The following is a 26,350-nucleotide window of genomic DNA, read 5'->3' as shown; positions in this document are numbered from 1 at the left end:
ACACATTAAAAATCATTTATAATTAAAGCTGCAAGTATGGGGTGAGAAACTTAGTCAGCTGTAGCTAATTGAATAAATGCTGTGAATTATAGTGGTGTAGTATACTATACTATCTGTTGTATATACGCTTGATGAAAGATGGTTTCCTCGAGTAAGAACCACCACTCTGTATAATTTTAATGATTGAAAAGAAAATGTATTAATATTGACAAATTTAATCTCACTGTGGAAGTCATTATTATATAGAAAAATATAGTGTAATAAAAGGTCAAATATACCATTTATATAATATATTACACAATTTGAGGAAATTTTTTATTTTTTTTTTCAGAAAACTAAATTTAGTACTTAAAAGTGTTTGACTTAAGGCGTTTACACACCGGGGGCTTTTATTGTAAAAGGTAAGAACGGAAGGAGTGGAACTGGTCTGCGCTGCCTTTTTCAAGGTTTTTCAAGGAGTAATACAATTTGCCGTCCTGGTTTGGAATACTGAGCCTCCGTGCTGTTGTTTCATAAATATAGATACAACTCAACCCGTTCCGCACAACGTGATTGGTTGATGCCTTTATTTTCGGTGTGAAAGCTCAGAAAATCCTTCCCGAAAAAAGTATGTTGCTGCACAATATTCATGTTCGGTGTGAAAGTATTCATGACAAAAACAACTGCAATAAAACAACAAGCCATCATTTTATCTGATTCTTTTCATGCAGAAATAAGTTTTGATTATACTTACTACAAACTCATCATGTGCTATCCTTTATAAACAACCAATAGAGGCTTGGAGTTTAAGTTATAGAACATAATCCCGATTGAAATCGAGCAATATGGTGCATTTAGGTATTTTCCTCAAATCACTCCAGCCCTAATTCATGTTAGCGTTGCAGCAGAATCCCACAGTGTGCTGTTTAGTTACCTGTAAGCAGTAGTCAATCCTCTCCAGGATAGTTGAGAAGTTGGGCCTGTCTTCAGGCTGGTGCTGCCAACTCTGAGTCATTATACGGTACCTAAACATACACATGAAACGGGTAGACACACACAAGCTGAGTAAATACTCAATGAACACATTTTCTGCCTCTCCATGCAGATGTAGAGAGTACAAAAAAGAAAACAGAGGCTGACCAGCACCATCTCACCCGCTGATATAACAAATGCCGCATTGATCTATTTTGACAAAATATTCCTAATAGTTGTCTCCCACCGGTTTGTGCGATTGTGTTAAACGGGCGACGCAGAGAAGAGGAGAAACGAACAGAAGTTAAATCCTGAGATACGGCTTTAATTGATGAGATGATTCCAACTGTAGCTGCCGCTTTTCAGTAATCGGTGTGTCCTGTTGTGAGACTGTTTCACAACTTCAAATTAATAGAAACACCACAGGGCCATGCTTATTTTTTTTTTTTTTTCAAAGACACATTTACAAGGAACATGCGAGGCAGGTTGCGAGATCATATGAGGACTAATCTGCAAAGCTGCAGTAACAGGTGTGAAGCTGTGAAAACACGTGCGTGTGCATCTGCGCATATATGTTTTGTAATAGAGTTGGCATGAGAGGCGGCATCTGAAAAGTGAGAGAAAAATACAGTGTGATATGGAAATGGTTTTTAAGCTCTCTATCAGCTTCCCATGACTTCTTCCAAATTGGGCGGCAAACATGAAAGAAAACTGTTAATGTGGTTTCCATATTGAGAGCAATGAGAACCATCTCCCATAACATTTTCTGACGCCTTCTAGGTCACAACCCGTTTACGTGTCAATATCAGCCAATCACCAGAGCCTTTCATGTCTGCCTCTATGTGTGTGTGTGTGTGTGTGTGTGTGTGCATCATGTGCAACTGAGCATCCTTCTGTCTTGTTTAAGTTATGGAGAAGCTTAATTAGGCCCCATGGGATCACATTTTTCTCGTGGTTGTGTGTGAAGCATATGAATGCATTCCTCGTTCGGATCTGCACTTACACTGGCCCGGGGCAGTTTTTAGGCGGGTCCATTCTGCCACCGTTGGTTACAAACTCCAAAACTTCCTGGTTACTGCGACTCGGATATGGCATGTAGCCCAACGAGAAGATCTCCCACAGCAGAACCCCAAAGGACCTGCGAGATGATGCGAGGACGGATTAGTTAGAGTGAGAGGAAGACGGGAGGGTGAGACTAAGGACAATCAAGTCATAAATCGTAAGCATCTTCAGAGCCGAAGCTGTAAAGGATGAGAGCAGAGGACAAGAACGAGATGGAGACGAGACAAGGAATTAAAAAAAAACAACATATGGCTCAGGATCAAAGGCGTTGAAGGACGGAGGAAGGGAAAAAAACAAAGTGTGGGAAGGTTGGGACGGCAGACGTCTGAGTGTGAAATATAGCAGGTGAAATCACAGTGAGGGATGTTAAACAGGGATTCTCACCACGTGTCCGTTTTAGATGTGAAGATGCCCTCCATGAAGGCTTCAGGTGGCATCCACTTCACTGGCAGCATGGCACGCCCTCCCTTCCTGTAATAGCTCGCCCTACACATGCAAACACAAACACAGATTTTGAATAGTAAAATGCTTGATGGCTAATGATTAAAGTTAACGCGATAATAAAGCAAATTCGTTTTAACACCACAAATTTCTTTAACGCATTAACTCAACTTGGGTTTCTGGACAATATCTGTCATTGTTTGGTGTTGATAATTGATTTCCAATAATAAATATAAACATACATGTGCATAAAGCAGCATATCTGTCCACTCATGTTAAAAAGAGTATTAAATACTTGACAGATCTCCCTTTAAGGTACATTTTGAACAGTTAAAAATGTGTGATTAATTTGTAATTTAATCATGATTAACTATGGACAATCATGCAATTAATCACAATTCAATATTTAATGTATTGACATCCCTAATTCTTCTGTTTCTTCCTTTGCTCCTAATGGTATTTGCAAGATTTCGACGTACCCGAACAAACAACCAGTCAAAGCCGAGCTGTCTCTGGGCAGCTGTCAATCACTGCTCGCGAAACTTGCAAACTCTGATCAAATATGATTCAGTATTCGGTTACTGTAATGCTTATTTCCAACCACATGTTTTTTCCAGAAACATCATTTAGTGTACTGTTCAGCTGTAAAATGAGAAAGTTTGTGACCCGACCGCCATGTTGAAAACTGTCGAGCCAAAACCAAGCATTATCTGTCTCATGCACTATGCATTACTCTGTTGCGTTGTTAATTGATTTCTAGTGATATTTTATTACTTTTCTATGTATGAGTATGATATATACTGTACTTAAATTTGCATAAAGCAAGCATATTTGTCCACTCCCATGTTGATAAGAGTATTAAATACTTGACAAATCTCCCTTTAAGGTACATTTTGAACAGATACAAAATGCGTGATTAATTTGCGATCAATCGCGATAAAACTATGGACACTAATACGATTGACAGCCTTACTAATAATATTAATATTTGTTTGCACAGTAATAATTAAAAAAGGGAACAATTGTGAAATGAAAACCAGCATTGGCAGTTTGCAGCACCGTCACCATGGCAACACCACTGCCCTCAAAAGCAGAGGGTGAAAAAAAAAAAAGAAGAAAAAAAAATCTAACATCCAGCAATTAATTCACGGTTTGTCAGTGGCTGTATCAGCACTCTGATCGGATCGCTTTTTCAGCCTCCCAACACGTTGGTGTGAGAGACCCTCTGAGAACTCCTTTATCTGCGCAGAGAGAGAAGAGGGAGATTTTTGGCCAGGCCGAGCCTCGCCTGAGCCATTTTTAATGCCGTTTTGCGCTTGCCGTTGGTCGAGAAATGATCTGATGTGTGCTCTATCTGATTGTTTGTGCTGATGGAGGTCATCTCGCACTGCTCAAGGCACACGGACAGACATGAACTGCTCGGCTGAAAAAAATGGACACACGTCAAGATCCGAGTTAAGCGGTGTCAGCTGTGTTTGGCTGGGAAAAACAGCATCATTTGGCATTGTTTGCTGTTGCAGAGTAAATCTGTTCGCCCGGAGTGATTTTATCATTGAAATGACACTTTAGTCCACCTAAGCAGTTGTTTGTAAACATGGCAAGTGTTTCATAATGAATTGGACTATATAATAGCATATAGACGCAGTTTGTGACTGGAAAGTAGGGCTGCAGATTATTTTGATCAATATTGATATCACGATTATTTATAGATTAGGGACAAAATATTTTTATTGCAATTTCACATTTAATTTAACAGCACTGCTACATTCCAACCGTCAAATTCTAAATGTTTTTCTTTTACTTTGTTAGTGTGATCTATAGTGGTTATTTGCATAAAACCACTTAATTCAAATGATTAGGAAACGCGTTGACGGAGGTCTTCGCTCTCCGAGGGAAATTCTAGTTCCAAATGTTTTTAAGGTTGTTCCTCCACTGCTCAATTTGGATTTACCGTTTTGACCAATTGCTAGCTTTATGTCTTCTTCACTCACGCTAAAGAACTTCCCTTACCGACGACATGTGTATGTGAGATGTTACTGACCGTGCCGCTGTGTGACCGGCAAATACTCGGATATATGAGACTGCTGAAAACCGTCCGGCTTCGATCGGCTGCTGATTGTCAGTGCATTGCTAACTGTTAGTTTATGCAGCAGAGTTTTCTATGAGCGGAGCACACATTTTAAAAGTAAATATCGCAGTTGATCATGTCCATCTATTAATTAATTAATATTTGATTAATTGCGCAGCCCTACTGGAAAGGTTGCCAGTTCAAATCCCTTTGGGCCTTTTGGGAAAGTAAAGAAGTAGCAGTAACAGTCTCTTTCTCTTCGCCTTCAAAAACTCGACTGGAAGTAAGTGAAACACCCAACCGCTCTGCTGGAGCTGCACATGGCTGCACAGGAATAAGGACTGTAATTACAGTGGGCAGCTCCCAGGTGTGAACGTGAAGCAGGATGAGAAAAGAGCATTGTGCTCAGTTGGCTTTCCCTGGACGAGTACAAGCTAAAACCAAAAACAAAAAAAATACGAAAAAGAAAAGAATGGAAAACACATCAAAAGCAGGGTGGCAAAGAATAAAACAGCTTGGATAAAAAAATGGGACAACAAGCAAAAAAAAAAAGAAAAAGATTGTGGTTTTAGCAGCCTGAGCTCCTCAGATACGGCATCTAAAGCCTATGGGCTTGGGCTGCATGACCCATCACATTTTGTCTTTAGTTTAGGAGGATTTCAAGCTGATTTCAAGCTGCTCACCTGGGGCACAAATGTATGAACTACCGTTAAAAGCCAGAGCCGTAAAAGTAAGCTGTAAAATTGAATCCAAAAAGCAACTAGTGCCAAGAAGCTAAAACAGATGTAGCCAAGCCTCATTCCAAGACTGAAAAAAAGCTTAATTTTACTGTTTGCTACTTGCTTAAACCATCTTTTTTGTGCGATATTTACTATAATGGAAATTAAGAGGATAAGAAACAACTGCATTTTGCACAGTATCGACTCGAGGCAAATATCAAGAGCCAGCACCAATCATCATTTGGTTTAACTCATAGCTACAGCTGTGTGGCTTCAGGGGAGCAGTAAGCAGAGATGAATATAGATGATATGCTGTCAAGATAGTATGGCTAAAAGGGAAATATATATACTTAGCAAAGTATTGGCATAAGAAGTTAGCCTCGAAGAAAATTACACATATTCAATGAAGCAGAGAAAACAATCACTAGTTGAGCGTTTGCTTGACAGATTAGCTCTGAACCGCCGCAGGGCAGTTGCACAGTTTCCGCCTTAACCTATCACTTAGAATAACACGATCAATTCAGTGATGGGGAATCAGTTATCTCCTCCGTTTTCAGGCCTACAATTACAGGATTGTATCCTGCCACCATCTTGTTGCGCCATTACCATTATCCTTCTAATGTTCCTGTCTATCCCAATAGTGAAAATAGTGAGTGGAAGTGGACTGTCCTCAAAAGCTGCGATTAGATCAAACAGCTGTGGCTCTTAGTGGATCCTGCTTTTGTTGCTGTGAAAAGGCTGAATTCAGTGATGAGGAGTTTACAAAAACCAGACTGCCACAATCTTCTAAATTTAGACTCGCATAGCCAGACGTATCTCCACAGCGCAGTGTCAGCGCTAAAGAAAGGTCTAGCTCCACACATCATCACTCTAGTACAAGGGGGAAAAAAACGTTCTGGCTTGTTTGTGTTTCTTTAAAGCTGCAGTTGGTAACTTTGAGCAAATATGATATGAAGAGACTGTTAATGCTATACTCCTTTACTTTCCCAAAAGGCCCAAAGGGATTTGAACTGGCAACTCTTCCAGTAGGGCTGCACAATTAATCGAATATTAATCACGATTTTAGCTTCCCACAATTGAAGCAGCAGTGGGTAGAAATGGAGCAAATATGATTAAAAAAAGTTGTTTTTATAAAATGGTCACTATATCCTGACAGAAAAAATCATGTCCCTCTGCCTCCTCTTAATGCTCCTAATGCCATTTGGTTCAAGGTTCTTCATTGTCATAAATTATATCAATTCCAGCAAAGCCTTCATTGGTAATAAAAACCTTTGGCCTCAGGTTCCTTCAACAATGCTCATAAAACATTTATATATAAAGGAGAAATCACACAAGTAAATGCAAAAGCAAAATGATAATCTAAGGTATAAAATAGGACAGTTAAAATAAATAAAAACATAAGTAAATATAAAATAGTAATGTAAATGTAATTGTTTTGTTGAAGACAGTATTTCAGATGGGAAAACTGAATATAAGCAGTAATAAAAATGTATATACAGAGGTGTAGACAGGAATGTAGTATGTATAGAGAAATAATAAATATGTATATAACACAGAGGCGTAACAGTTTGTAAAACAGTATGTAAAGTATATAAAGGCAATAATAAATTTGGAAGATTTCATCGCGCCCAAACAAAAACAACAAGAGCCGAGGAGTCTCTACAGCAGCTGTCAATCACTGCTCACGAAACTCGCAAACTCTGATCAAACGGTCAAACTAGGCAGCGCTGATCAAATATGAATCAATATTCTGTTACTGTAATGCCTATTCCTCTCCGCAGATGTTTTCAGAAACATCGTGTAGTGTACTGTTTAGCTGTAAAATGAGAAAGTTTGTGACCCGGCAGCCGTGTTGAAAACAGTCGAGCCAAAACCAAGCGTTATCTGTCTCAGGCACTACTGTCAGGATATAGTGACCGTTTCATAAAAATAACTTTTTATCACATTTGCTCAAAGTTACTGACTTCAGTTTTAAACCAATCACAATCGTCTTGGGCGGCGCTAAGCCCAGGATGTAGCGATGTTGGCCTTGCAAAATAGATAGTGGAAGGGGAGAAGAATGCAGCGTGAGATACGCTGCCAATGGCTGACTCATACCCACAGTCTACATCCGGTGAGTCAGAATACCTTTTCTGACCTGTGCAAGTGAAATACATCTTTAAAAAAAAAAAACATCACATAAAACTTTTGTACATTGCTATTCAGTCCGTTATCTGCCCATTAGAAAATGCTGGAATATTTTGAAAAGATTGAGGGATGGTAAAATGTAGAGGATTAGACTGATAATCCCCCTATCAGTGGATCGACCTCTTTTTTATTTTTTTTAACTGTGGGGTTTATGGACATATTTACGACTACTGCCAACACCACAAACACAGACTGAAAGCTGAGCTGCAGATTAGGAAGGCTTAACATACAGTCCCAGGAAATCTATAGCACAAATAGAGGTGTTTTATATGTGTGTGCTTTTTCTTGTGCGAGCAAATCAGTGTGCTAAAGGGGAGCTAGAAGATAGAGAAGCATTAAAGGCAAAAACAAACAGTAAGAGACAGAACAGACTGTGTTGAATGGAGAGTGAGATAGAAGAACATGCACCTGTGAGGACACAATATGGAGCCTAGTACTTGTGTCTGTTCATTGAATTGAATGTCTTTGTTCTACCTTTACACTGTGTGTGTGTGTGTGTGTGTGTGTGTGCACCAGGCTGACATTAACTCCCTGAGACTCGCCACAGACTTTACCGTCTTTCAGAGGCTGCAGCAGGTTCAGTTTTTAGAGCTAGAGCGAAGGTCCAGATATCATATGAAACTAAAAAACCCAAGGAATCCATTTGTAACAATCCTACCATGCTAGCTTTATTAGCGTTAGTGTTAGTGTCATTTAGGCAAGGAGGCCAAATAACGCTCCAAAAATAGGCTAAATTTAGGCGAGGAAAAACTGGCATGGCCATTTTCAAAGGGGTCCCTTGACCTCTGACCTCAAGATATGTGAATGAAAATGGGTTCTGTGGGTACCCACGAGTCTCCCATTTACAGACATGCCCACTTTATGATAATCACATGCAGTTTGGGGCAAAAACCATGTAATTCTTTGATTGCAGTATAAATGTATTATTTTCGCCTATTCTAAAAATGGCGTGTTTCAATATTTCTGCATACTGGGGTCCCTAAACAGTCTTGGAATTGTATAAATTGGGTATCACTGTAAAGCTGAGACTGTTGTGAAACCAATGAGCCCAATTGTATTCATATGTGATGATGTTAATCCCCTTAGTAGCCATTTTATTGTACAGTATTGAGAATTATTTTTTTTAAACTTGACCTCACTATATAAACTGACCTGTGGTGACCTCTAGGAGAATCACAGCCTCATGAACTAGCCACAAACTAGAGACCTAGGGCATTCAGAGGATGGACAGCTTTCCTAGCTAGATTAACAATAAAGGGGTTTCGGAGCAGTTTCCAGAACAGAAGAGCTCTCTATCCAATCGCCAAAAATGCAATTCTTGCAGAAATCTCAAAATGTCAAAGATTTTAATACCAAATCACAGCATGGCTTTTTCTATGGTCTTGGTATCTTAATGTGGTATTGTGGAGGGATTTTTGATCATTTGTATCACTTCTCGAGAGGTAAAAAAATGGTTAAATTTAGCACCAAATCTGTGTAACAAATGGTATCAAGCCCAAAATTGCTGCAACAACTTATGAGTCATAACAGAGCATGGGGATGACCATTATGTACTTCCATCATTATGTTTTAAGCCCTTATACACTTTTACAATTTATTTTAAACAATTAATTTATTCATGTTTATTTGTCATTCATAACTAGAACAACTTGACACACAGTGCTGAGCTGCATCTCAAATTAATCTCCAGGTTCCCAGCTTTCAGATGATGTACACCACTTCTATGTGACATCTACTGTTAACCTGCTATCTAAAGACTAAAAAACGAGTCTATTGTAGCTCTCAGAATAAATACAACCTAAAGTCATGCTTTGTTGTTAATAGTTCCTTTGAGAATACTGTGGTCATTTAAGGCAAAATACCAATTATTTTCTGAAAGCACTGTTGATTTCTTTTCATAGTGGCAGCTGTTTACCTCAGGATGATTACTGACTGGCGCCTTTTGTTTACCCAGCTTTTTATTTACCGCAGCATCACCGGTGTGTGCAAGCATGCGTGCTGAAATATGTGCGTGAGAGAGGGAGTCCATGGAATACCACGTGCGAGCAAGCCTGTGGCTCTGCTCCCAGAATATAAAAAGCTGACATTAAGCCGTGTCCTGGTGCCTCACTGTGACGTCCGTACCCCCGCGACGGCCTCAAAAGGACTCCCATGTCCCTCGTCACATAGCAGGAGGGCCACATCATGAAACAGCAAAAAATAAAACACTGACGGCGTAGCGCACATAACCACCATCCCTCACTCTCAAAATAATAACAGTGATAATAAAAAAAAAAAAAAAAAGCCTCGGCACCACGGCTCCAGGCTGAGAGATGAAAAGAATCGAGGCACCTGAAAAACTGTCATCAGCAATTAAATCAAGCGCTCCTAATGTGGCTCCCCAAGGGGGGGATTGTGCAACAGCCTTTCCCGGATGCTCCGAGAGTGACTTTGCTCTCGTGTGACTTTCCGTCGGATGATTCGAATGTGCTGCGTTGATATAGCTGAGTGTTGTGACATATTTCCCCTGCTCTAATTTCTTACCAGATGAAAGGCTTTGGAGATTTCCCTGCTGGATTTGTGCATTCATTTTAAATGGTGTCACGTGAAAAATTGTTGTAGCTGTGTTAAAAAGTTTGAGCTAAGAATAATGAGACGCCGTCGGGGCTACAGATGAGCTGATGTAGATTAAAAGACAGCATCAGCATGACGGTGTGATGGAGAATAGAAACACTTTCACAGCTGTGATTCGACATTTACCAGCTCAGTGCCACGGCCTTTACAATCGCATGCCAAGAAAAAACGCTTCCTAAGTACAGAGCTCCTGAAATAGTTTAAATCAGATTTTTTTTTTCTTTCTTATATATTGTATGTTATACAGTATATCCATGCAGTTAAAAATAACTTGCACAAGACTGCACACAGCAGGCTCATGTTTATCAGGCTAGCCAGTTGTCTTTATACCAAATGATACTGAAGGGAATAATTAAAGGGAGTAACGAGGAAAAAGATCCAACATCGTCTCTGGACTGTGTTCACTCACGGCCGTTTAGGGAAACGGGTTTGGGGTTTTGTGCTTGCAGTTTGATTTGTCAGTTGCGGTTGAAGAATTGTCCATACCCAGGATATCACACTCAAAACTATTGGAGACAACCTATGTTGATGTTCAGTGCCAAAGCTGGTTCGTTTCTTGTGACCAATAAGGAGATCTTCTCATAACTATAAAGGGGAATTAGGACCCATTTTAAAAAAAATCATACATGTTACTCTTATGGTCAGACATAGGGATGCACGATGATATCGGCACGCCACAGGTATCGGCAGGCTTTAAAATGAAACATCACCATCGGCCAGAAATCAACATTTCCTACGATATATATTACATAAAAATAAATATGCCATGTTTTACAGTGCTTCAGAGATGCGACCAAAAACATTTTCATTGGTCGCACCGGTGTGCCTGACATTTAACTGGTCTGTCTCCGTGTGCGTATGTGTATGTGTGTAGCGTTATACCCCCCCCCCCTCCTCCTCCCACCTGCACCCGGAAAAAGAAAAAAGGCATGCATGTAACCGCGCCCTGTAGCCTACTCCTCCTCGAACAACATCACAACCTTAAAACATACAGGTAATTAACAATGAAGAAAACTCTTGACTGAAAAGTTTGGGTGCACCTAAATTATGTGCCGGTGCAACTAAATATAAAAGTTAGGCACACCGGTGGAACCAATGTACAAGATTAGTCTGGAGCCCTGTTTTACATGTAACCTAAATTGAAGTAGTTTTCTTATTTTGCGCAGTGAATGTGTGCATTTTGAAAAGCATTGTATTTTATGTCTGCATCATGATAACAGTCAAGGCATGGTAATGTTAATTCCACTACAGGAGAGACCTGATGTGCTCTGCAGTTAGGTGGAAAAATAGATGTGCGTATATTGGTATCGGCCTAAATATCGGCATATCGGATATCTCGGTTCTTTTAAATTTAGGACAGGGTATATGTCATCCTAATTAAGGATTTCTAACTTGGGGTATCCCTACATTAGGATGGTGCTGTAATAGCCAAATTCCTATCCTAAAATTAGATAGGACAGATGTTTCTGCTGACAGATAATATCAAAAATCCTAAATGTCATCCTAAACTGAGATAAGATAGGATTTCAGACTTGGGAAGTTTCTGTAATGAGGCCCCTGGTTTGTGAGAGCCTTTCAGAGAGTAGCTCATGTTCACACATTTAGTTTGAACTTTCCCAGGCCATGGAAATAACATATTGGAATTCTGAATTTGAGTGGTGCTCCCCTTTAAACAACACACTTCCAACCTCTCCCAGACCACATCCAGCAGTGATGTTGTGTGTTCTCAGAGGTACAAGAGACTTGAAACTTACCCATAGAGGGCAGTGAGAGCCTGCGATTAAGTTACTCTTTAACCATCAGTTTGCCAGAATCGATAATACTCCTAGGTGTTGTATTTTAAATATTCATATGGGTGCTTTTGTATGCAGTGATTAATAATTGCTGGTTAGGAGGGCTGGGATACGGCCAAATATTATAATAGAAATGAAATTTTCCTTAGTGCAGCGGTAAGGGTCATTAGGTGTTGATACATTTCCACAACACAATCAAGATAATAAATTCTGGTTATTTATTCAGTGTAACTGTTGAATAAAAGTGATTTGATTCAGATAAATACCTAAGATTATGTTTGAATACAACTGCCATCCTTCAGCCCAGCCTTGGTATTACTCCCTTGAATTGGCATCTAGTGCATGCCCACTAGATGTTCCCCCGCACATTTGTTTTTCAAAGATACATTTTCTTTTTTTATTTCTGTTTGGTGTGTGCTTACTTGGTCTCAACCCCCTTTAAACCTTATCTAGACTCAAATTCAACTGGCATCTATTGCCTGCTGTCTTACATCAGTCATTCAATTGTACCTGTAAATGTCTCGAGCCATCCCAAAATCCCCAATCTTGGCCACGCGGCCCGGCCCTTTGCAGGTCAGTAGGCAATTCCGAGCTGCAATATCCCTGAAAGATGAGAAAAAACAACACATACAGACTGTCAGGCGAGTACTTACTGTTTGGATTGATGTAGATTGGTCACTTTATTATAATTACGAACACACGGATTGAGATGCAGTTACACAACTCTCCACGAAAATAGTTTTGCTACAATAATGTCCCCATATACACCGATCAGCCATAACATTATGACCACCTGCCTAATATTGAGTAGGTCACCCTTTTGCTGCCAAAACAGCCCTGATCCATCGAGGCATGGACTCCACTAGACTTTTGAAGGTCTGCTGTGGTATCTGGCATCAAGCTGTCAGTAGCAGATCCTTTAAGTCCTGTAAGATGCGAGGTGGGACCTCCATGGATTGGACTTGTTTGTCCAGCCTATCCCACAGATGCTCGATTGGATTGAGATCTGGAGAACTTGGAGGCCGAGTCAACACCTCCAACTCGTTGCCATCCACATGATGTAATAGAAAATGTGATTCATCAAACCAGACCACCTTCTTCCATTGCTCCGTGGTCCAGTTCTGATGCTCACGACGTGCCCATTGTAGGCGCTTTTGGCGGTGGACACGGGTCAGCACAGGCACCCTGACCGGTCTGCGGCTACGCAGCCCCATACGCAACAAACTGCGATGCACTGTGTGTTCTGACACCTTTCTATCGGAACCAGCGTTAACTTTTTCAGCAATTTGAGCTCCAGTAGCTCTTCTATTGGATCGGACAACACAGGCGAGCCTTTGCTCCCCACGTGCATCAATGAGCCTCGGGTCTGACCCTGTCACCGGTTTACCTTCCTTGGACGACTTTTGCCAGGTCCTGACCATTGCAGACCGGGAACATCCCACAAGAGCTGCAGTTCTGGAGATGCTCTGACCCAGTCGTCTAGCCATCACAATCTGGCCCTTGTCAAAGTCGCTCACATCCTTACGCTTGCCCATTTTTTCTGCTTCCAACACAAAATTCAAAGTTCAAAATGTTCACTTGCTGCCTAATATATCCCACCCACTGCCAGGTGCCATTGTAACGAGATCAAGTCAATGTTATTCACTTCACCTCTCATTGGTCTTAATGTTATGGCTGATCAGTGTATATGAGCTTTAAATATACTGCACATTCCCACAGCTTTGCTCTTGCTTTGTCTCCTCACTAGTTTCTTATATTTGCATCTATAAGAGAGCTCCATGTATGAAACTCCTACAGACGCTCCCCAGTGGGATCCAGAGTTCAGTGTAACTACCCAGTTGCCCTGGGCGAGCTAGTAAAGTGTATAGTTTCCTACGGTGCCTTTATAGCTCTGCCCACATGGTGCATCCAGGGAGCAGATTGAAATGTTCCGCAGTATTTGCAAGGCAGAGCGGGTAAGACGGGAAAATTCATAAAATTCATATTTGCACTGTCTTGGTATGGTTAGTCTTTGAGAAAATACAGTAGTTCACACAGCACGCTCTGCTCCTGTCTGGGGAAAAAGAAAATAGAGCCCACACATTGTATTCTGCTCCCCAGGCGTCTAACTTTCTTAACATCTTAAGAAGTGACGTTGTGAGCGCACTGCTCCTCATCACACTAAAGACAAGTGTGCACTAGGGACAATAAATACCCAGAATTTAACATCAGAATAACATCAGGTGACACTGCTCAAACTAGATCATGAGACAGGGCAGGGCTGGAAACGAAGAACTAGCAGAGATACAAGTGAGTGTGTTAACAGCAACACTTTGTTTAGTTGTTTAGCCTCCACACTCTGATGAACTTGGATGTGAAATGACACAATGAGGATAAAGTAATAGTTCAGACTGATTTAAACTGAGGGCTTTTTAAGACGGGACTACACTATGCTTGATTGCCCCACTTCAATGTGCCAGAAGTGATTGGAACTATTCAATTTATGATATTATAGCAATACCTCAAGTTTGATATGAAATTATTTAGTATAGAATAAAGAACATAGTTTCAAGGGCATCCTTTCGACTGAAGCAGTTAAATGAGTGTCAGTAAACTGAGTTATCAAACCAGCTACAGAGAACATTTCCTATTCAAGAGAAAGTAGTGAATGAATCAATCCATTTAGGGGCATCTCAGAAAACAGAATCATTTCTATCATAGCATACAATCAGCATATGGGAGTTTACACACACAAAGACTTTAACACATTCCTTTCTCACGAGGTGCTGTAGCTAAATCTAAGTGGTCCTTGTTTAATGGCTCGGAAGAATTCATACAAATGATTCGCTTTTTGCTTGTAGGCAAGGACGAGCCTTGAAATACAGCAGTAGCTATCATAGACTGCTAGGTGAGAGCTCAAGGGAAGGACACAGTGCTTTTGTACATGCGGCACAGTGATGTGAGAGCAGGCTGCTATTAAAACAATGTTAGCTGGCACACAGACCTTATTTACAGCAAATTTTAACTGCAGCTTAAAGACCCATTTCACTGCAGCGCTTAAAGACCAATCTCCGTTATTAGTCTATTGTAACACCCGAGGTTGCATTAAACTACCCGTCTCTGCTCAGCACAGTGCTTCTATTCAGGTGGCTACAACTTCCAAAGAGAGTACCAAGCCTGTTGTAAAATAAAGTAATGTAAGAGTAACATTGCATCATCCACACAAAAAGCAGGGCGTTCCTCACTCCCAACGTGTCAAATATGGCAACTTGATCAGTGGCCCTACGCGTCAAACTATGACACTCCACGTACCCCTCTAGTGTTAGTTTTACACTTTCAGGGCTGCCTCGAGTGGCTGTAGCAGTTATGAGCGGAGTCGAAAAGTACATTTTGACTTATTTTAACTTGCTTACAAAAGTTAACTTTCGTAACGTACTTAAATTACATCACGTATGTAACATAGGCCCACTTAACTTACGTACGTAACTTAGGTTATGTAACAAACATACTTATTTCAACCCAAACCATGATCTTTTCCTAAACCTAACCATGTAGTTTTGTTGCCTTAACCTAAACATGTAGTTTTATTGCCTTAACCTAACCCAATAGTTTTGTTGCCTTAACCTAACCTAATAGTTTTGATGCCTAAACCTAACCCAATAGTTTTGTTGCCTTAACCTAACCGAATAGTTTTGTTACCTTAACCTAACCCAATAGTTTTGTTGTCTAAACCTAACCCAATAGTTTTGTTACCTAAAGCTAACCCAATAGTTTTGTTGTCTAAACCTAACCAAATAGTTTTGTTGCCTTAACCTAACCTAATAGTTTTGTTGCCTTAACCTAAACATGTAGTTTTACTGCCTTAACCTAACCCAATAGTTTTGTTGCCTTAACCTAACCTAATAGTTTTGTTGCCTAAACCTAACCCAATAGTTTTGTTACCTAAACCTAACCCAATAGTTTTGTTGTCTAAACCTAACCCAATAGTTTTGTTGCCTTAACCTAACCTAATAGTTGTGTTGCCTAAACCTAACCCAATAGTTTTGATGCCTAAACCTAACCCAATAGTTTTGTTACCTTAACCTAACCGAATAGTTTTGTTACCTTAACCTAACCCAATAGTTTTGTTGTCTAAACCTAACCCAATAGTTTTGTTGTCTAAACCTAACACAATAGTTTTGTTGCCTAAACCTAACCAAGTAGTAACAATAACGTACCTCCTCACATACATAATGTAAACCACGTGTTAAAGTCTATTAGACTACTAGGCACGTTGAAATATAACGCTAAAGGGGTGCCCATTGCGTTAAAAAGCGACGCCAAGGGGTCCTGACCAAGCTGCCGTATTTGACAAGTTGGGAGTGAGAACGTGTTGGATAAATACCACCACAAGAAAGAGCATAGAAACACACAAACGCCAGAGCAAGTTATTCTCAGACAGCATTAAACCTGTCATTTAACCTGTTGGAGCATGCCACAGATCGAATCATCCAACCCTGTAGTCCCCAAGTAAAAGCAGCTTTTTCTGAAGAGCGGCTACTCCTCCACCATACCTCATTCACCTGCCCTTTACTCAACCCCGAGTAAACACACCTCCATAAAAATTGAAATTAGCCTCAAGGACAGTGTTAGGATGAATTTTAATACAGGTTTGAAGGCAGAAAAGCGGGCTGTATAGAAGCCCAAGAACCGCCGGAGAAGAGTCGGCCATTAGATCGATTGATGGGGCTTTACTGTGCCACGTTGGGGCAAACAAGGTTTAATAGACCTCGTTTGTCATTGGCCAATTCCTAGGAAGTCAAACAGAGACATGAAGGAAGAGGGATGCTATTTAACTGTCTCAATGTGATTTTGGGAGCAATTCTGACCTCTTCCCTTTTTGACATGTACTTGACTTTCCTCCCAGACATCCATGAAGGAAGACAGATTCAAGAGAAGGGTTTTTAAAATTCTTTAGTCACATCCTGCAGTTCACTAACAGCTGTGAATATGGATATAGAAGGGGGCTTGTGCCTTGGATACAGACCGTAAAAAGGCAAGCCGGCTACCCCATCTGGCTGCTCTGATGCTAAACTCATCACTTGTCCTTTCTGCTATAATACGAAAGGCAAAAGGCATGCAGAGTCCATATGTTACGCTTGGACGGATGCAGTCAGCTCATAATTCTGAGTAGAAGTCAGCAAATGAATGTGGACTGTGTTTGTTTTCCCTTGCACATTTGCATTCCATATGTATACGCTTACCCATATGTGCCGTATATTGTTTGTTTTTCTCTCTGTCTCGCTAATCTGTTAAGGTAGGACGTATATAAGGCAGCAGAATACAATACATCCTTTCGTAATCATGGGCTGTATTTGTTAATGCCAACACACTGTTGGTTTAGCACATTCATATGCAGAATGTGAGGTCATCTGGTGGCGTACCTGTGTATAAATTGGTTTTCCTCCAGATACTGGCAGCCCTTAGCAATGTCTCTGGCCACATTGAGAAGGTCCACCATGCTCAGGCTGGACGGGTGCTCCTGATCAAACAGAGAAGAGACAGAGAAATCCCCAGAATGCAATATTAGTGAATACATCAGAGGCAGATTTTGAAAAAAAAAACAGAGGTAGTAGACATTGTAGTGTGAATATGTGTTTTAAAATCTGACTGATATAACTTAGATTGAGGTGTGTTCCAATTCTGGGGCTCAATGAGAAGAACAGATGTAGTAGCTTAAAAAATTAAATGTCCTATTTAGGAAAGTCAAAGTAAACGTGATAACGTGTTACCGCAAATTCGTTTTAATGCCACTCATTTCTTTAATGCATCAACGCAACTTGCGATTTTTAGGTTGTAGTGGGATCAGTTTTAAAGTTAAAGAAAAGCAACTGGCATCATATGAAACTAGAAAAAACCTAAGGAATCCATTGGTACCAGTCATACCGGTCATACCAGTTTGTCGCAAGTGAGGCTAACTAAGGCTCCAAACTTGAGCTGAATTTTGGCGAGGAAAAAACTGGCATGGCCATTTTCAAAGGGCTCCTTTGACCTCTGACCTCAAGATATGTGAATGAAAATGGGTTCTATGGGTACCCACAAGTCTCCCCTTTACAGACATGCCCACTTTATGATAATCACATGCAGTTTGGGGCAAGTCATAGTCAAGTCAGCACACTGACACACTGACAGCTGTTGTTGCCTGTTGGGCTGCAGTTTGCCATGTTATGATTTGAGCATATTTTTTATGCTAAATGCAGTACCTGTGAGGGTTTCTGGACAATATTTGTCATTGTTTTGTGTACTTTCTTGATTTCCAATAATAAATATGTACATATATTTGCATAAAGCAAGCATATTTGCCCACTCCCAATGTTGATAAGTGTATTTAATACTTGACAAATCTAACCTTTTAGGTACATTTTGAACACATAAAAAATGTGTGATTAATGTGCGATAAATCACGATTAACTATGGACAATCATGCGATTAATTGAGATTAATAATTTTAATCGATTGACAGCCCTAGCACTATTCAATGACGATGTGCACTTGGGCGTGATACAGCAGCGTGTCTCACCAGCCGGGGTCTGGTCTCTCTCAGGAAAGACTTGAGGTCTCCTCCAGCCATCAGCTCCAGCAGGATGAACCTGGGCATGGCCTGCAGACTGACTCCTATACAACGCACAATGTTCTGGTGGCTGAACTTACTGCAGGGACAGAGACACAGCAGGGGAAACGTGCATCAGAAATGGATCTGTTGGCACTGTTCGAGAGACAAAATTCTGTTAATTGTCTGTGAGTGGCTCTTACCTGATGATTAGAGCCTCCATGAGGAAGTCCAGTTCGTCTTGCTCAGAGCAAACCTCAGGAAGGGTCTATTGTGAATAAAAAAAATGTTTCAGTAAAATGAACCTTATCAGTTTGATATACACTATCCATCTTTTTTTTATCTGCGGCTGGGTCGCGGGGGCAGCAGACTAAGCAGGGTATTCCAGACGTTGGCTGCCTTGCGTGATTCAGGCGTCGGGTGTTCAGACCAGCTGCGTTTCTGCTGCTGCCAGCCCTTACTTTCTAAATAGAGTTTGCCTTTCATAATGGCCATTTTATTTCATTATAAATGTCATTTGTTTTTATTTTAGACAGAAAAAGGTTAAGAAGCGTGTGGTAATCTGTAAATAATAGTATTCATCCACATTTAAAACCCCTTACTATATTTATTCATGGAGCTCTGCAGGTCACTGCATGTTCCACAGCACTGTCCTGTACATATTTCAGACTAAAAGCCTTGTGTTAACACAGAAAAAAACACTTGTAGGCTTTTATTTTGAAAGTGTTGATTAAATAATAATAACAAGTCATCTCCGTAACATTTTCTACAGAAACAGACATCAAAACTGTAGTAATGTTGCTGATATGATGTCAATATACAGTTAATAGATCACTTTCACTGTCTGTTGTTGCTGTGAATCGTGCGCTGCTCGTGTAAAAAAAAGGTGAGACCTCGAATCTCTAGAAGAGACGCAGCTGACACGCGGCCCGAGACGCACCTGTCGTTCCTGGTGTGGCCCAGGCTTTAAGCAGCATATTTGCCCACTCCCATGTTGATAAGAGTATTAAATACTTGACAAGTCTCCCTTTAAGGTACATTTTTGAACAGATAGAAAATATGTGATTAATTTGCAATTAATCGCAATTAACTATGGACAATCATGCAATTAATCGTGAGCCCTAGTTATTAGTGTTTCTCCATGACACTGAACATAAGGCAGTGAAAGAAAGGTGACAGTATTTGTGCTGTAAAGCCTTTAACTCCAATACAGCAATCAAAGTTTGACCTTTGAAAAACAGAAAAAAAAAAATATTTATAGTTCCAGAGGGAACTCACCTTGACTGCCACCTGCAGTGGACTCGGTTCACCTGGTATTCCCACTGCCAGCCCTTCATAGACTTCACCGAAAGCACCGTGACCCAGGCCCCTGGAGACACACAAACACATTTATTATTTAGTTTCATTCATATTTTAGACATTGAGCTGAAACTTTCACTCGGGGGGATTTCTCGACTGAAGACATTGGAAGCAGCCAGCATTAAGACATGTCCTAAATATACCTGTGCCCAAAGAATGATCACCTATGGAGTTCAGTACTAGGTAATGACAGCTCAGCAGAGATGCTAGTCAGTTGTCTGAATAAGTAATTCACCAGCATTTCAGCCCGAAAAGGCAAATAACTATGTATAAAATTAAATTTATAAAATAAAATGTCTCCTTGTGACATCCTTCTGCAGAGAATGGTGAACTTTGACACCAAATTACGGTTTTAACTCCCCCCTTTGGAACCATTGCACTTGATTCATGTCTTAAATAAATCTAGATATTGGAAAATATTCATAGGTCCACAAGAAAGAGTTAATCACAGAGATTTAGAACCAGAATGATAAACTGGTGAACTATAAACACATGAAAGATTCATAAAAAATTGAAAAGAGCCCTGCAAAAATCATTTCCCAGCCGCTCGGATCACTGCAGTAGACCCATACTTTAGTAGACTTTAATATTTCAGGCTTTATTTAAACTGCTACGTCTCACACCATGCTGTATTTATGAGTCCACCCTATTCAAATAGTTTGTACGAGTAGAATAACTGCTCAATTTGTCATATTTGGATACTGTTATCCTAGAGTCAGACATTTCACATTTCACCACAGATTGTATTTAATGTGTTCAACTCATACTGAATTTGTTCATATGGTCTTTTTTTTATGATGAGATGAGTGCTGGGCAACATGACGATTTCATATGGTCAAAACAATATAAAAATGTCTTGTTTAGATTTTTCTATCCAGATATAGGCCAGGTCTATATTTATTTTTTCTCTATAATTTTCACTTAAAACATAAAACGAGAAAATAGTCAGTACTTTATTGTCTAGCATTTAATTCACACGAGTAAAAGGGCCGGGACCATACACCTATCTCCTGATTTGGGTGACGATTCAATATGCATTGCGACTTTTAAGTATTGCAATTCGTTATTACGATTTATTGCGATTTTTGTTAACTTTTTTAACACTAGACCATGGGGAAAGAGTTGAATCACACACTTCTAGAGACTTTTACTTTGGAAAATATCTAAATTAATAGAGTAAAAATGTTTTATTTTCAGCATGTATGTTGTCAGAGATGACCTGAGGTCATTGTCCAGCATTATTTATAAAAAAATGTTCCAGCATCGTGTAAAATCAAAGAATAAAGACATTTTCCTCACAAATTAGAGGTATTTTCTTTCTAATTTATAAGGGACACATAATGTTTTATACTGCTGGTTAATATAATCCAACAATCTTATCTCCATATATGTATTTTGTATATACAGTTCCCTTTGTTAACACCTTATTTTGAAAAACGGACGTAGTCACGTGTTTATACTTCCGCTAACTTTGCTAAGTCCATTGCTAGCTCTTCCGTCAGCTCCGTTCTTTTTATACAGCCATGGTCAGCTCCATCTGGGCCGATTGAATGAATTTAACATAAATGCCAGTATATGGGCGCTCTACAGTTGTAGCGACGGCTGGCTTGATCGCAGTTACCGCAGTACGATAATGAGTTAGCATGCAGCTTTAGCCGTGATGTCTAGCTCTGCTTTTCCTGGCAATGTGTGAAACCCAAAGTGTTTCCATACTTTACTGGATGTGTAGTGTTTATCACTTTACATTTAATTATGAGGGGGCAGGTCGTATCCACGCAGACCCTCCGCCATTTTCTGCTCTGTCGTATCTGCCGGTTTTTGCTTGCTACAGCCGGCTACTATTTGTTCTGATTGACGGATATGGAACGGATATGACGTCACGTTACTCAGACTACAACTTAACGGTAACTTCGTTTTACCTCCGCATAGACTCAAATGAAGCAATTATATCGATTCTGGCATTCAAAAAATCTATTTCAAAATTGTAAAAAAAAAAAAAAAATCATAGGTGAATCAATTTTTTTTCCCCACCCCTAAAGAGTATACAAAAAAAAAAACTTTACCACATGGTTATTTCCTATAGACTATTTATTTTTTTAATTACCAGAAAACACGCTACATCGTTATATGTATCGTTATTGAGATATGAAATGACCTATATCGTGATAGAAGATTTTGGCCAAGGTCCCCCTGCCCTAGAGGAGATCATAATTTCCCAAGAAACAGTGCTTGCTGAAGTAACAACAATGCTGGCTGTGGACCTTTAGCCTCTGCTCTTTTACCTGGTGAGGGAGATATTACGCCTCGGTACTTCCTTCAGGTCATTGACCGATGCCGTCTTGCCGGCGAAGCAGTAGTTGGGGTTGTAGTCGGTCATGATGGTGGATGCCCGCAGCTTACTGAGCTTGCAGTCTGGACTCTGCAGCTCCAGCTGAATAGACTGCAGCTCTGTGTGTTTGCGTCTGTACACTGGCGAGATGAAAATGAAAAGAGTTTCATTCCACGACTGAGATATCCGCAATTTGAAAAGCAAACATAACCTTGAACACATCTTGTCGAAAATTATTGCTGGCAGCCTCAGCACACAAAGCTTTTACAGTTATTATTTCTCTAAAAGACCTTTTGCTTGTACAACAGCAATTTTTATGAAATATAATTCCTTTGTGTCTGTGAAATATTGATTCCTCTTTATCTGACGCCAGATTTGTCTTTCTAAAATATTCAGATACACAATGTTTCAGAATTAAACCCTCTACGTATAAATATGTCTTGTAGATGTGCACATGTAAAAGAGACAATCAAATGTGAATGGCAACAGTATGCACAAAACCAAGACAATTTATGTAGAACGTCCCACTGTATGAAGACACACTCTTTCTCTCTCACACACACACACACACACAAAACCGAACACTTTATAGTGCTAGAAGCCTCGACCTGAGCTGGGAAACACATTAGTCGAAGGGAGAATTGTTTATGTATGTATGCTTATGTGTGTGTAGAGGAGTTATTTATTTACCAAGTGCTTTCTAATGTACGAGTGCTGTCAGCCGCCGGCTAAGCAGCCATCCATCATTAGCGCATTTCATTCATCACGGAGGTAGTCCCACACCTCCTGAGCTCCCGCCTCGTCTACTGATGTGTGTGCATGAGTGGAGGCGGGAGTCTGGATGTGAGCGAGTGTGCGTGTGTGTGTGTTGCGTGTGTGTGTGTTGAGGAGATGATGGCTCAATGAGTGCATATGTCTGGCTGTAATAGCCTGAAAGCAGTCGAGCAGACCGATGTCTGCGCTGACCGCGAGGTTCACTTCAACAACCTGCTGAGGGCCGTCTGAGAGAGTCCAGGACAGACACTGGAAAACTTTGTGTGTGTGTGTGTGTGTGTGTGTGTGTGTGAGAGAGAGAGAATGTGTGTCTATTGTTCAAACAGAAGCTAGAGCAGAAAATACAAATACTCATGTAATGTGAACCTCTCAGGCATTTAGCAGCACAGTCTGGCTCTTAAGGGTCAGTAACAACTACTTCAACTTTTCCATTCTCCATGTTCATTTTAGTAGTTGTCAACTTCATTGTTTTTGTTTCACAAGAAAAAGTATGAAGGTGTATTAGGGCCATACAATACATATATACATATATACAATGGCCCCTACAATGGACATTCACACATGTGAGCGTCTCCCACTGGCTAGCTCACGGCCGCCGCTCTGCACTGCTCTCATATGGCGGTTACAGCTGATAACGTCGTTGTGGAAGAGTAGCGCCCATCCTCCGGTTCTCCCCCAGGTTAACAGTGTTAGCTCTGTCAGCACTTTTGCCTGTGTTAGCACCGTTAGCGCTGTTAGCACCGTTAGCTGCGAGTCGCCGGCTCAGCCGTCGCCATGTTGAGAGCCGTGCAGAGGCAATAGAAATGCTCCCAATCTCGCATTTAGCACTTTTAATCTCTGAGATCTTTTTTTGCAAATTTATGACAGAGAATGTTCAAGTTTTTTTCTCGTATATTTGTGAGTTTTGTCTCGTAATTTTACAACTTTAACCATGTGATATTACCCCCTCTAATGAACACAGTCAGGAGAACTTACTTACTTAAGAGTATACAATGACAACAACAGGGCTTGGGAGAAAGAAACAAGGTGTTATTTTGGCTAGACTAGATTGAAATGTTCAATATAATCTGATGACTATAAACAATAAAATGTCATCAATTTTTATTGACTAAAACTATACTTAAATAGTTAGTTTTCTTTGACTAAGATAGACTAAAACGTCCTTTGGTCAACTAAAACTTGACTAAAAAAAAAAACAGGATGAGGTTGACTAAATATGATAAAAAATAACAAGGACATCTGACACGGGACTAAGACTAAGACTAAATAAAACAATAGCTGACAAAATTAACCCTATACCACATATCGTTTTTTTACTATCCTTACTGACTTACTTATCATGACTCCGGACACAGCCAGCAGCAGGGCGGCGATGAGGGCCGAGGTGCCCACAGACAGACCCAGCGCCAGGTGGGAGAGAGACGGCTGGGGAGTCAGCACGGTCACCTCTGCAAGACAAGGGGAAACAACAGCGTTCCACAGTTGTTATCTTCCCCAGAGGAGTATTAACATTCACTTCACCACTCTGATCCCCCCACTTAATTAATGATGTGAAAGCGATGACACAACAGAGCTTAGGAGCAGCGACGGACGGCGCATGTCAATTCCCTTTTCAGTGGCAGGAGAGATTTCATTTCACTTGTCTAAGCTGAGGAACAAATCTGCACACTGAGAGAGACCATATTGAGATTGTGACCTTTAATGACCTAGCATCATAGAACTATCTACTGCTTGTCATTACTGAGAACAGATTTGCAAATCATAGTGCAAGGAGACACTCTAGGTCATTAAGATATCATTGAAATGGTAATAGTTATTTTGCTTCAATCTATAAAGGGACATGCTGCCATATTAATTCATTTCAGATCTACATTCATATACTTAGGATTCATCTGAGATTACAAATCATAATTGAAGAGGCAGAGGGGTTTGTCTACATTCCTTTGTTGCAGTTTAACCCAAGAAGAAGAAAACAGCACATGCGTGAAAACTGATTTGTAGTCAAGGTTGAAGTGGTCTAATGGGCAGAGCCAGTCGTATGGTACATTAAAGCAGCAGTAGGCAGGTTGGATTAAATATTATTAAAAAAGAGTTATGCAATTACTGCATGAGACAAGTAATCTGAAAAAAAAATCATGTGCCTCTGTGTCCTCCAGGGCTCCTGATGACATCTGCAAGATTTCACAGACCGGAGGAAAACAACCAATCAGAGCCGAGCTGGAGCCTTGCCGTGTCTGAGCAGCTGTCAATCACTCGCTAACTCTGATCAAACGGTCAAACTAGGCAAATATGAATCAATATTCTGTTACTGTAATGCCTATTTCTTGCCTCAAATGTTCTCAGAAACATCTTGTAGTGCACGGTTTAGCTGTAAAATGAGAACGTTTGTGACCCGGCAGCCATGTTGAGATCAGTTGAGGAAATACCAAGCACCGCCCACCAGCCGGAACAAACTTTCTCATTTTACAGCTAAACACACTACAAGATGAACATTTGAGGTGAGAAATAGGCATTACAGTAACAGAATATTAATTAATATTTGATTAGTGCTGCCTAGTTTGACCGTTTGATTGGAGTTTGCGAGTGATTGACAGCTGCCTCTGTTGAACTAACAGCCAATAGGAACGCTATCTCTCTGAAGTGACCTGTGATTGGCCAAAGTCTCCCATCATGGGCTAGTTTTTTTAAAGCCTGATAACAGAGCCATTGAGCCTTGAATTACAATATGCTGAAAGGTTATTGTGGAATTTTTGCCCGATGATGCCAAAAATATTCTGCCTACTGCAGCATTAAGCCATCATGAAATATGCGTACAAAATCCATGTATAATATCACTACATGAGTATGAGGACTTTTCGCCTAAATCCTCAGTTTTTATTTGACTGTAGCACAAAGATAAATCACAGAGCAGGACTCAACAGGCTAATACTGCTATAGGTGTATCCATTTTCATTAACGGGTTAGCTTATCCTACGGATTGATTATTATTATTATGAATGATTAAGGCACTATTACAAAAACGTTTCCTCAGATAAAGATTCAATAAAGTACAGAGCCTCCCAGGCTTAATTACTTCTGCAGATTAATTCATCATCTGTTCACAGTCACAGTCTATTACAGGTACAATTCAATTCAGCTGAAGTCATTTCTGCGTTTGGATTAACTTCATATACTTGTGTGGAAGAGAGAGAAACAGACTGGGCTTTTTCATTGTGTATGTGCAGTACTGTATGTCAGACCTGTAGCGTTGATGCAGGACACCCCGTCTGGTGCATGGATCAGGTCATCATCACAGTAGCAGACGATACCGTCCTTGGTCTCGTGGCATTCGCCGCTTTCACAGTGGCTGCAGTTCTGCACCGGACTGATTATCACCTCACCATCGCCCTCCATAGCTGCAGACACACACACACGCACACGCGCACACACACGCACGCACGCACGCACGCACGCACGCACGCACGCACGCACGCACGCACGCACGCA

The 26,350-nt window shown here is 40.5% G+C and overlaps 1 protein-coding gene across 3 annotated transcripts in view; it reads right to left on the bottom strand.

Moving 5' to 3' along the window:
* alk (ALK receptor tyrosine kinase) overlaps window positions 1-26,350 on the bottom strand; it is a 474,023-nt gene that overhangs the window by 3,348 nt on the left and 444,325 nt on the right. For all 3 annotated transcript variants that reach the window (XM_037746863.1, XM_037746865.1, XM_037746866.1), the window contains exons 18-28: window positions 26,104-26,259; window positions 24,199-24,312; window positions 22,044-22,230; window positions 19,681-19,771; window positions 18,606-18,670; window positions 18,373-18,502; window positions 17,237-17,334; window positions 12,345-12,437; window positions 2,398-2,499; window positions 1,955-2,089; window positions 914-1,004 (exon numbers count right to left, since the gene is read on the bottom strand). In XM_037746863.1, coding sequence (XP_037602791.1) covers window positions 914-1,004; window positions 1,955-2,089; window positions 2,398-2,499; window positions 12,345-12,437; window positions 17,237-17,334; window positions 18,373-18,502; window positions 18,606-18,670; window positions 19,681-19,771; window positions 22,044-22,230; window positions 24,199-24,312; window positions 26,104-26,259 — 1,262 coding nt within the window. The remainder of the gene's footprint in view (window positions 1-913; window positions 1,005-1,954; window positions 2,090-2,397; window positions 2,500-12,344; window positions 12,438-17,236; window positions 17,335-18,372; window positions 18,503-18,605; window positions 18,671-19,680; window positions 19,772-22,043; window positions 22,231-24,198; window positions 24,313-26,103; window positions 26,260-26,350) is intronic.

The sequence above is a fragment of the Sebastes umbrosus genome, chromosome 16 (assembly GCF_015220745.1).
Source record: "Sebastes umbrosus isolate fSebUmb1 chromosome 16, fSebUmb1.pri, whole genome shotgun sequence".
In the NCBI taxonomy this organism is placed as follows: Eukaryota; Metazoa; Chordata; class Actinopteri; order Perciformes; family Sebastidae; genus Sebastes; species Sebastes umbrosus.
Note: the sequence above shows the minus strand (reverse complement) of the source record. Positions and strands in the feature narration are given on the sequence as shown.